General features: G+C 40.0%; 1 protein-coding gene across 8 annotated transcripts in view; it reads left to right on the top strand.

Moving 5' to 3' along the window:
- Positions 1 to 12,955, top strand: part of rptor (regulatory associated protein of MTOR, complex 1) — a 378,992-nt gene that overhangs the window by 344,027 nt on the left and 22,010 nt on the right. For 6 of the 8 annotated variants that reach the window (XM_056246142.1, XM_056246143.1, XM_056246147.1 and 3 more), the window contains 3 exons: positions 4,047 to 4,171; positions 4,267 to 4,368; positions 11,712 to 11,759. In XM_056246142.1, the coding sequence (XP_056102117.1) occupies positions 4,047 to 4,171; positions 4,267 to 4,368; positions 11,712 to 11,759 (275 nt within the window). The remainder of the gene's footprint in view (positions 1 to 4,046; positions 4,172 to 4,266; positions 4,369 to 11,711; positions 11,760 to 12,955) is intronic. The other 2 variants (XM_056246144.1, XM_056246145.1) reach the window with 1 other exon arrangement.

Consider the following 12,955-nt stretch of genomic DNA (forward strand, 5'->3'; position numbering starts at 1 on the left):
GTGTTTTTAGTCTAGGCAAGGCATTTAAACTGACAGAGTTTAGATGCTAAATTGGCCAGAGGAGAACTGGCCCCCGACTGAGCCTGGTTTCTCCCAAGGTTTTTTTTTAGTTGGGGACATTTAATATTCAACAATATTATTGATCTGCCTTACTTCAGGTGGACAATGACGCAATTTTCTTCTAGAAACAAACTACTTGTATTATTTTCATGATATCACTGTGAAGCTGCTTTGATACAATCTGTATTGTAAAAAGCGCTATATAAATAAAAGTGACTTGACTTGACTTAAATAGGAAATGGATCTACCGCCAGCAGTTGATTTCGATATTCTAGGTATTATCAACACTGGCCAGAATTTTGAGATTGCAATAGATGTGAAGGACTATAATGTGTTAAGAGCTTGCTCAAGTACTGGGGAGCTAAACCATTTAATACTTTGTAAGTATTAGCAAGATTCTAAAATGTCTACGATGTTTAATAGGGAGCCAATGCAGTGTTGACAGAACCAAGCTAATATGGTCATATTTCCTTCTAGTAAGAACTCTAGCTGCCACGTTTTGGAATAGCTGGAGTTTGTGTATTAAGTGTGCAGGGCAACCACCAAGTAGACATGAATGCATTAATTAATTTTTCCGCATTTATCATTGAGAGCATATGTTGTAGTTTAGATATATTTTTAAGATGGAAGAATGCTAGAAATGTGGCTTTCAAATGAAAGATTGGTATCAAAGAGCACATCCAGGTTCCTAACTGATGACGAAGACTTGACAGAACATCCGTCAAGTATACTCCAAACTGAACTCCTCCTCCTCGCAGATACCATTTCTTTCTAAAAAGGAACATAGTTGTGAGGATGCTGCCTTTTCTAGTATCTTTGACAGAAAATGTAGATTTATCTGTAATCATATAATTTATGATAAGCGCTTTTGAATAAATGGATCGTATATTCAGCAACCCAAGCTTTATCATTTGTTCATCTGTATTATATCTGTTTTTTATTTGTTGAACATTAATTAAATTTTTTCCCTTAAATGGGTTTGGGATTGCATTTCCTAGTTCGGAGAACAGACACAGTCTCTATATGATGATATCTAGGTGAAAGAGTCTCTATGTGATGGGATTTATCTGACTTCTGTGACGTGAGACAGCTGGCAGACGGTCGGTTTAGTCAGTCTGTCTGCTTCTTGACCTGAGCCCCAGTTAGTCAAGGTTCAGCTCTAATATGTGTCATATTACTAGAGAGAAGAGCGGCACCACCCCAGGAGGTATGAATACCATCTCTTTTCAACAGGTCAGGTCTGCCCCAAAAACTTTTCCAATTGTCAATGAACCCTATATTATATGACAAATATATGAGATACTGTTTGTAGATGAGATAATGTTTGTGCATTTGTTGTCACAGAAACATAAACTGGTTTTCCACCAAATTCGAAGCTTGAGGGTTTAACTCTTGCAAGTGAATAAAAAGAAATCAAGACAGCACTGTAATTTTACTACTGTAGTGCAAGTAAGGAATAATAGCTTGTTTTCATATGACGTCACGCCACTGCGTTGCCATGGCGCGAAATGCAAATGGAGGGCAGGAAGTGATTTGCTGTATTTAGAAAGCACTATAACAAACTCAAAATGCCTATGTTTTGCGTCGTTTATGGTTACTTAAATCGATCAAACCACGAGGAGTTTTTATCGTGTACCAAAAGTTGTTGTTCATAAGGGGGGAAATGCAAGAAATTGACCGAAAAACTCCGGGAAAACGGCTTGCAAACCTACGTCTGCGGTCGGGAGGAACCGAATGGGAAAATGCCCGTGTGTGCCGTGATCACTTCGTCAAAGGTGAGTTTATACAACTTAAGTGGCTATGTTTGTGTAATGTGTAAGTTAACGTGTAACGTTTACGAACTTTGTAAAGTCAAAGTATGTCTGTAAGACGAGGTAGTTGCTGATATCTACCGCCTCGATGGCTGGAAATCTTTCAATTCAGTTGAAAATCGCTCCTCTTAATAACGTAAGGATCACGTCCAACATGTTTGATTTTTTGTTTATATCTTTCTCTTGTAAAATAGTGTGAAAAGTAGTACAGTACGGACTTTCCTCCATCTCGTCCATTGCGCTCTTCACTCCCTGCCCTCCATCTGAATTTCGCGCGTCATCATAATCACGTGACTGAAACCCAGCTATTGATGACGAAGGGGCGTTGATTATTGGAAAAATAATCCACACCTGAGGTGATAATGCGGCCACGACACGGATTATTATTAAAAATAAGAAAATTATGTTTCAATAATTCGTCAGCCCGTTACCACACCTCAAAACATTGTTCGTGTGTAGGACTAACTTCTTACAGTATCAATCCTCCGTTGCTAATTCCAAAATGTCATTTTAGAGCTAGTAATGGAGGCTTGATCCATTGATAGCAGACTAATGCAGTTATTAGAGAGAGAGAGGGAGAGTTTTCAAGCATGTGTGACTTACCTGAGTCTGTGCGTCTCTCAACAGTGTTCGGCACCAGCGTCTCTCTTCTAATAGTGAAATTGTAAGTTTATCTGCTCCAAGGACCGTGCCATTATTTCCTCGCTAGTAAGAAATGGCATGTAGCTTTTAAGTTGTTAAACTATTTACTGATAAAATTGTCAGAGCAGCGCTGACAACACGATTCTGTGCGAGTGTGTCCAGAATATATACACACACGATATGTGTGTGCGTTTTAGTGGGTGAGAGAGCAGGAGAAAGAGAGTAGGCATATATGCTGTCCGTACATAAAAAAAAACTGCTTGGTCAGTGTCATTGTGGGTTTTGGTTCTTTTGCTGTTATGGTCTGTGAGGACCTTTGAAATAACTGAAATCATTTGGTGAATGATATGGAACTATAATGCGGTCAAGACCTGCCTGGAAATATTTTAGCCGTGTTCTATTGAATTCTATCCAATTCTATTGAAACTAATTCAGTGATTTATTTGTCATCACTCAGAAATGGTCAGGGCGTCTCTGTTACATGCTTAAAAATCTATTTGCAAAAAACAATATATATATATATATATATATATATATATATATATATATATACTCTGTGTGTGTGTGTGTGTATATATATATATATATATATATATATATATATATATATACACTGCCGTTTAAAAGTTTGGGATAGGTAAGATTTTTAATGTTTTTAATAAAAAGTATCTTGTGATAATTCATTACATTTATATAGCGCTTTTCTAGGCACTCAAAGCGCTTCACATGGAAGGGGGGAATCTCCTCAACCACCACCAATGTGCAGCATCCACTTGGATGATGCGACGGCAGCCATATTGCGCCAGAACGCTCACCACACACCAGCTTACTGGTGGAGAGGAGACAGAGTGATGAAGCCAATCAGTGTATATATATATATAGGGATGATTAGGAGGCCACGATGGACAGAGGCCACTGGGCAAATTTGGCCAGGATGCCGGGGTTACACCCCTACTCTTTCGAAAGACATCCTGGGATTTTTAATGACCACAGAGAGTCAGGACCTCGGTTTAACGTCTCATCCGAAGGACGGACGTGCTCACAAGGCTGCATTTATTTGATTAAAAATACAATAAAAAACAGTAATATTGTTAAATATTATGACAATATAAAATAACTATTTTCTATTTGAAATTTAAATTCAAATGTTAAATATAATTTATTCCAGTGATCCAAAGCTGAATTTTCAGCATCATTATTCCAGTCTTCAGTGTCACATGATCCTTCAGAAATCATTCTTATGCTAATGTGATGCTCAAAAAACATTAATTATTATTATCAATCTTGAAATCAGTTGTGTTGGATTCTTTGCAACTATTTTTAATAATCTGGATAGTTACATTTTGTAATGAGATACATTATATATTATGTATATTTTGTAACACGTAATGTTATCTGTTCATTAGAGACATGTATTTGGCATGTTCGTGTTTGACATGTCCGTGCTGATAATTGTATTGCTGAACTCAAGTTAGCTGTGCAAAGAGAAGCATAGTGAATTGTATTTAAATTGTGTTCTCTGTGTGTGTGCAGTTTTTGGGACTGGGAGAAAGGCGAGAGGTTGGATTATTTCTACAATGGGAACCCACGGTACACACATATCACATCCATGGAGTATCTTAATGGGCATGACTGCTCTCTCCTCCTCACTGCTACTGGTCTGTTCACCTATCAATCATGTTGACACAGACTTTGAATGGTTCTCATCTTTGGCAGTTTCTGTGCTGACTTTCAACATGCCACTTTTTTGCAGATGACGGAGCATTGCGTATTTGGAAGAACTTTGCTGACCAGAGAAATCCAGAGATGGTCACAGCATGGCAGGGACTATCCGACATGCTGCCCACCACACGAGGTTTGCTTTCACATTCACAAACACTGTGCAGATACCACTCTTCTCCTGTCATCTGAGTTTCTTTTCCCCATCTACCTTCCGCTTGGCCAGTGTTTGAAAAAATCTGTCGGTATTTACAGTCTTCCTGCATGATGCGGGAGTGGGACTGTAGAGATGCCCATGGGTGCTCTCTCTGGTATGAAAGCAGAATATTAGTCATTGTATTAGTTTTGTTGGTTTATTTCAAATGTCCTCAGTTTGCTGTTGTGTAGGAAAAATGGCCAGTTATGTCTATTTTACAATTGTTTGTGTTGGACAACATTTGTATGATTGTCTTTATTGTCCTCACCAGAACCTTAGCTATTTTTGGGATATACATATACTTTACATTAAACGTTAAGCTACAAAGGTGGCTAAGCTTACTTTTGTTCAATATATATATTTTATATTATATATATTTATATTAGGATTGCTTCTAACTTTTCTGTGATTTATATTAGCTATATTCTCTTATTTTTTACTGTATGTGCTGACAATCTTATGATAACGTTTTAAACATTCAGACCATTGCCAAATAATTATTGTTCTGTCTGTTGAAGAAGTTAAGCCTCCCAATATTAACTTACAAATCTGACAAGCCTAAATGGTTTCACTTTATTTTGTTAGTCCCTTTAACACATTCTGTTGACTAAGTAATGTTGCATCTACATGTCTACTAACTCTTATTAGAGTGTTAGTCGGGTATTAGTAGACTGGTAAGGTTAGAGTAAGAATAAGTTGACCTGTAGTTGCAAAGTTGCTTATAGTCAGTAGAATGTCTGTTGGAGGATCATCACAATAATTTGTTGGCAGATATTAACCAGACAGTCTACTAATACTTTAATGAGAGTTAGGTGACACGTAGGTGCAACGCTACTAATTGTCAACAGGATGTTGAAACGGGACCATCAAAAATAAAGTGTTACCGACTAAACAAAATAATATTATCGTCCCAGTGCCTTCTCATTATTCCAGTGAATAATACCTAGATGAAGTCCTAGGTGTCAAATCTCATTTCAAGCTCTTACAAATGTTCAAATTTGGTTCTGTCACTATAACAAATGAAGTTTGTCTGTTTGAAATGGCATACTAATGTGTACTAGTCATGCTATTTCTATAATATGCTGTCTCCATATTGTGTATACTGCACAATGTGCAAATTTAATTTGAATTTCAAATTACTGGATCCCATTCTATCTTTGAGTCATTATGTGATTGGACAACCAAAAGACATATTTACACAAAACTGGATTAAAATTGCACAAATGAGGCTTTTACATATTCTGTATGGTTTCACATACCATTTCAGGTATATGCTGTGAAGTAAACAGTGTTCCATAGCAAACACAGCATTGGCGAAATGCAAGATTATCAATGAAAGATTTTGGTCTCTTCCTCATAAAGATATCATACACCTGATCTCAGAAATGTCATTTAAACTGGTTTCGAGGACCACTGAGCCGGGTCAAAACTCCATCAGTACAGAAAATAGAGGTAAATCCTAAAGTGTCCTTATGACTGACTGCTAGCCACATTTAAAATTCATGAATACAATCCTGCATGAAAGCTTGTCTTATATGAATCCATGCTGGCACTTTTACCTCAATTATAAAATGAAATGGTTTGCTTCTAAGTATGAAGCTGAAACAAATCAGCAGCTTAAATAGAAATCATAAACATTAGTGTCCTCCATGACCAGTTGCTGTAGCCCTTATTCTTAGTGCTGTTCCTCATTCCTGTTTTCCCTGCATATAGTAACAGTTTCTTAGACACTCTTTTGCTTTCCTTTATTTTCTTTATTAATAAAAAATTATCACTGTATTTCCACAGCAAAATCTGTGTTTACTTTTCCTCTGTAATGTCTGTAAATACATTTGCTAGCATCCTCTGTCATTGGAAAGGAGGAACATGGTATCTGTCAGCAATAAGAGTGTTAGTTCACCCAAAAATCTCTTACTAACCCTGTCATCCCAAACCCCTATTAACTACTAGTAGGCCTACTATCTTCTGTGGACCATAAAAGTTTTTTCTTTTAAATGTTTATGCAGCTCTTTCCAATACATTGAAAGCATAGTGACTTCACACAAATAAAGCACTATAAATATTTAGGCTCATATAAGATATATATCTGAGTCTTTTGAGGCTTTCAACTTTCTGCTTTTCTATCCAGACACAATGCAACAAGCAGCACACTAAAAAGGTATCTCTTCCATGAGTTTTAACTGGTCTCTGATCATATATTGTCACATTTCCATTTCTGCAGGAAGCCGCACACTCTCGAAACCACGTATTAAACGTGGCTTTGGATGTGAACGTTTATAATTAGATGTTAAATAGCAAATCTCTCAAATTCTTCAAGGAAAATCTTGAAAAGTATAGTGTCTGAAGCATTACAGAATGAAAATAAAAGATTTGTGTTTTTACGCTCTACATCTGCAGCGTATTGCGAGTGTGAAGGTGGCCAAAAAGAGAGAAACTATTCTGATTGGCTGTGTTTTTCAAATCAAATCACCTATTCAGATTTGACCCAAATTTAAAAAACATTCTAAAACAATATTTATCTAGTAAGAGGTGTGCGCTGCCGCATTCGTGTATGCTGTTGAAGAGTGCACGCTACAAGCATAGTATAACGGCTGACAGGGCAGGAAAGTTTGTTTTTCTGAGGTAAGAGACTTTGAAAAGAACGAATAATGACACTGACGTATAGCCTGACAACATCTCATCTGACCGCGGATACTGAATCTGGGCAACACGTTTTTCTCAGGCAGTCTTTACTTAAACTGCGTCTGACAGAATTGTCAACAGCTTTCATGCGCGTCTTTCAAAATCAGTCTTGCATCAGAAAAACAGTATTACGTTTGTTGTCGTTTCTTTGACTGCACACTACGCGACCCTCTCAAAATGGTCTTGTGACCCACCAGTTGAGAAACACTGCTCTAAGAGTCCCTGGTCCCTGCCCCCAAAAAGTTTGAGAACCCCTGCTAAAGTATACTATATTATATACTAGATTATAGTGCACAAGTTGTATGGACGACTTTTAAATCTGTTGAGTTTAAATGTATACTACATGGTAGACTTGTAGTCGAGACCGCCTAAACCGAGACCAAGACACTACCAAGACCAGATGGTATCGAGACCAAGACAAGACAAAGACCAAGACCAAGACAGACCAAGTCGAGACCAAGACCAAGTCGAGACTAAGACCGAGACCAAGTCGAGACCGGAGGGGAAAAAAACATTAGTGTTGAAGCTAAGCAATAACTTGTCAAATGTTGTTTTGCATTTGCCTGCCTATCTCTGCTGATTTCGAAGTCTCCAAATGAACCATTCTGCAACTTTTAAATACATAATTATATTTTTAAAAACGAAATTATAGGCTTAAGTGCAGGATCCGAAAGTTGGTCATTTTTGTCGCTATGGTTACACACACACACACACACACACACACACACACACCGTTGGCGGTGCGCTCAAAGTCATCTGTCAGTTGTGCAGTTACCCAAAATCTCCTGAATGAAGGTAAAACCCATCATGTCACTGATATGTGTTTTACTAAATATTAATATATCAAAAACTGTACATGATATGTGTTTTTTAAATCAAGTGATCAAAGTGCTCGTTGCCGCTGCGATCAGTGGCGCGGATACAGTGTTTTCTCGCGTGGCTCGCGCGCACCGCACTGTCTTCACTCGGACGCGCGCTTCAATACGTTGCGGATATCATCGTGGATATTGTAGTATTGTATTGCTCAATCCCCTGACCACTATGTCGGTCTGAGACAGCGAGACCTAGACAAGACCGGGAGGTCCGAGACCAAGACAAGACCGAGACCAAAGACCGTCAAGGCCGTGACAAGACCGAGACCACGTAAAAGTGGTCTCGAGACCGGTCTCGAGACCAAGACCGGTCTCGAGACATACATCACTACTACATGGTAACTGTAACACTTCGACATTTCTTCTTTTGTTGTTAAAGAAGTTTAGGTTTAGAGAAACATGAGGGGTTAGTAAATGATAATGTTTATTTTTGGGTAAACTGAACCTTTATTACAATACCGTTTTGACAAAGATCTCCCTGTGTTTAACATAACTATTGCTGTTGGCCAGTAGTTCTCTTTCATAGGTTTACTCATCGATGTGTAGCAATGATGCAATGGAACGTCTGAACCCGTATAGAATCAAGCCAATTTATTGTCTTATGGCGCAGGCGCCGCCTCAGCAGCACTACGTTATTCACTCTTGATATAGTTAACTCACCATCTGCTCCTCAGATTTTCTTTTTCAGAAGTGGTTTATCTGGCCCGTGCTGGTTAAGCTATTTCGTTGGATATTCTCATTTTTGTGCTTCAGCAACCGCATTTAGTGGAACGTCCTTTCTTCTCCTCTCGGTGAAGCACAATTGATCTTCGTCGTTGCCAGCCGCTGTGCTCTCGCTTCATTGCAAGCGAAAACCTGCACGGTAAGTGTGTGAAATGCCTCGGCCTGTCACATGCACACAAGGCTATTTATGCCGTTTCGGACTGCAAGTTTCTCTTGCTTGCTTTGATTAGGATTCATCCGCTCTCCCCTGTAACTATGTGGCAAATGAAGTGACTAAGGCCCTTCATGAATCCAAGGACTGGGGATCAGATGTCGAGCTCGAGTCTATGGAGAGCAAGCAGGCTGCTTCATCTGTGGAATTTCTCCACAATTATTTATGCCCCAGTCCAGAGGCACACAGAGGATTCAGAGGATTTTGGGTCCGCTGCCGACGATTCTCTCTCAATGCAGGCCCGCTTGGCCTATGCTCTAGTTTCCAGTCTCCATGCGTGCTTTGCCCGTTTCAGGCTCGGCCATCATGTCACGGTGAGCACGTCGCAGACTTCTGGGTCTCATGGCAGCAACCTCTCCTGTGCGACCTTTGGGTCTGGAACACATGAGGCCGTTCCTGTGGTGGATGAAACTCAGGCGCATTCGCTCCCATGGCCAGTTTTCCATCGGCTGAGAGTATCGCGCATTTGCCTTTGTGCTCTCTGGAGGTGGAAAGACCCTCTCTTTTTGTTACAAGGGGTCAAGATGGGTGTGGTCTGAGCAGAGTGGCTTGCACGGTGGGGGTGGTTCTGTTGTCTCAACTCCAGGGCAGGATTTGGCAACCTCAACCCGAGATTTGGAAGCTATGGGTGTGGCCGATCAGGGGCGATTGCTAATGGCTTCTGGTCTTCCCGCTGATGTTCGGGAGACCATTGATAACGCTTGTGTGCCTTCTACTAGATGGCTGTATTTTTCCAAGTGGAAGGTCTTTCATGTCTTGGTGTACGGCATGTGCAGTAGATCCAGCCTTGCACGGAGTTTCCCCTGGGTCTTGTGAAGGTGTTTCTGTGACCCAGGCCTCGTTATGTAACCAAAGTTTTGCCCACGTCATTCTGCTCTCAAGTAGTCGTGCTTCATTCTTTCTGTCCCACCTCCCTTTGCCTCCACGGAGGAGGAGAGGCTTAATTTACTTTGCCCTGTTCGGGCTTTAAAGGTGAATGTGGACCGCTCTAGCCAGTGGCACAAGTCGTCTCAGTTGTGTATGTGCTTTGGGGCCAGCCGCAGAGGGCTTGCCACCTCTAAGCACAGCACCTCTCATTGGGTGAGAGACGTGATTTCTTTGGCTTATGAGGTGCGGAAGCTCCCTTTACCTCTGGTTATTAGGGCTCATTCTACTTGGAGTCTCGCGTCTTCCCAAGCTCTTTTAAGAGGAGTCCCTTTGGAGGACACTTTTATCAAGTTTTATAACCTGGATTTGGATGTGGTCCCTAGTTCCCAGGTTCTTTCTGCATGAAGCGGTCGCCTTGGTCCTGGTTGAGTTTGGTCTGGTTCCAAAAAAAAAGAAAAAAAAAGAAAAGTTATTTGGGCCAGATCTGGCAGCGCTTAGCTTGGTGTGTGTGGTATATTGTTCCCATTGCATCATTGCTACGCAGTGTTGAGTGAACCTATGAAAGAGAAAGTCTCGGGTTACTTGCGTAACCCATGTTCTCTGAATAGGGAAGAAGATGCTGCATTCGCTGCCAAGCTCCTCTCGCTGCTGAGGGGGGCTTCTTCGGTAGAAAATCTGAGCAGCAGATGGCGCGTTCACTATATCAAGAGTGAGTGACGTAGTGCTGCTGAGGCGCGCCCGCGCCATCAGCCAATAAATTGGAGTGATTCCATGGGAGTTCAGACAATCAGCACCGCCCGAAGATCGTTCCCATTGCATCATCGCTACGCAGCATCTCGTTCCCTATTCAGAGAACATGGGCTATGCAAGTAACCTAAGCCGTTTTATTGCATATATTCTTTTACTCTTTGACCTCTAATTTTTCTATTATGAAAAATACACTCAAGATTCTCAGCCTGTGAATGTTTATTTCCCAACTGAAATGAATCTAGAGAATAACAAAAAAATAAAAATAAAATAAAATAACTCAGTAAATGATTCTTTCACAATGATAAAAACCTTAATGTCCTCCAGACTGAATGGCCGGACATCTCAGTCACGTACATCAGAACACAAAGAAATGCTTGAGCCGCTGTCTTTCCTAGAGCTCCTTCACATCTGTGCTTCTTTAAGATGGATGAGCAAAGTTTTGACTCTGGGAGCAAATATCTCCCTTGCTGTTCAGTCTCCCAGTGAGAAAACCTGATTTACTTGGCAGATGTCGTGCTGGGAAACCACAGCCTTTTCTCCCTCCCTTTCCTGCAGTGTGTGTCTGTGAGTGTAGATAAGGTATACGGGTGAATTAAATTCAGGTTGAATATGGTTGGGAATCCTCTCTCTCTCTCTCTCTCTCTCTCTCTCTCTCTCTCTCTCTCTCTCTCTCTCTCTCTCGCGCTCTCTCTCTCGCTCTCTCTCTCTCTCTCTCTCTCTCTCTCTCTCTCTCTCTCTGTGTGTGTGTGTGCATTCACCAATAGAAAAGTGAATGCGAGAGCCTGTTTCCATGTAAAAGTGTGTGACAAGGCTCAGAACCCTTATACCCTTGCATACCACCTCTAAATTCACTCTTTGGTGATGTAATGCCACATAGACTGTTGGTAGTCCAAGTGTGCATCGAGAACGCATAATGGTCACAAAGGAGGCATTCTCAAGCACTGAAGCCTAAATTGAAAGACAGGACAACCCTACAGTTGTGTGGATTTTACTGACATATGTGCACAAAGGCAATTATAAGACCACAAGTGCGCATGAAGTGCACCATTTGGGTTAGGGCCACAGATCACATCCTGGTGTGTGTTTGATAACACTGTGCTGTCCTCTGGCTGATATACTGACCGGGCCTCCTGATCTCCTTCCTGTGTTCTTCCTCTCTCTTCCTCTTCTCCTCACAGGTTTGGCCCGACGGGTCTCAATCTATCTTGACAGAAGTAAGCAGGGAGGTGAGTGCTTCTCTCTCTTTTTTCCTTCTCCTGTTTGGTGTTTGCATATGTGAGATTCAGCCACTAATGTTTTTCCATTTCCAGTTATAGCCTAACATTTTTCTCTACATCTATCCGATTGGCTCTTTTTCTTTCTTCAATTCTGAATGGTGGAAGTCAAATCTGTCCAGTATTTAAGTGGAAAATTTGTTTGTGTTTTTTTTATTTCTTTTTTTTAGCTCTTAGCTCAAATTAACAAACACACAAGGGATGTGGAATCTGTAGGAATTTACAAATGATGGGCATTTTTGTTGAAACGTGGATATTGTGTGAGCTTTCTCATTGCTCTTGTTTATTATAACACGCATATGAAGAAAGGCAATAAAATATTATGTAACCTTTTAATTTTAGTAATATTACCTGAGTAATATCACCATCAGCATAAGTGTGTCTGGGCGACTAAATAATGTACATCATTAGCCATTTACATATATTTTCTTCTTACATACATTTATTATTTATAATATGTATATTTTAATACATTTGCATAAGAGCAAGATGTATAAATGTTTGCATAAAATATAAACAAGTACAAAATGTTGACTATGAATGTGCATTATAAAATATATGAATATAAGAATAAAATGTAAGAATGTGTGCGCTATAAAATATGGGATCATGATATATATAACAATATATCAGTCTGGCGAGTAAACAAAAAAATTTACTAGCCAATGGCGATTCTATTGATAAGGTGTGCCTTGGAGTATTAATCGTACTTGAATCAGACCGATGTGTGTGCATGTGTGTATTGTGCTACTGGATGAAAAGGTTAGGTTATATATTCCAGTGTTATGCTTAACTGAATGAGCTTGCTTCACTGATATGATAATCAAAAAAAGACGTTTGTGCATAGCGCACAAATGTCTTTTTTTGCGTATCATATCAGTTAAGCTGTTTGAAAGTTCATATTACTTAATTAGGTGCAAGCTCATTCAGTTAAGCATAACACTGGAATTTCCGACCAGTGAAGACAAACCAAACTCATGATGAATGTGCTTCAAAGTTTTTTTTTATTCCTGATGTGAATTTCTCCTTTGGCTTCTCCACTTATATCTCAGCAGTGTTTGAGGGATGAGTGTGAGGAGGTTTTTCTCTTCCCCAAGATTGGATTTTTGATAGACAGCAGAAGTTTTGAAAGTAGCGCAGCAGTGCTT

This window comes from Rhinichthys klamathensis, unplaced genomic scaffold (genome assembly GCF_029890125.1).
Source record: "Rhinichthys klamathensis goyatoka isolate OS25496 unplaced genomic scaffold, OSU_Roscu_1.1 h1tg000036l_1, whole genome shotgun sequence".
NCBI lineage: Eukaryota > Metazoa > Chordata > Actinopteri > Cypriniformes > Leuciscidae > Rhinichthys > Rhinichthys klamathensis.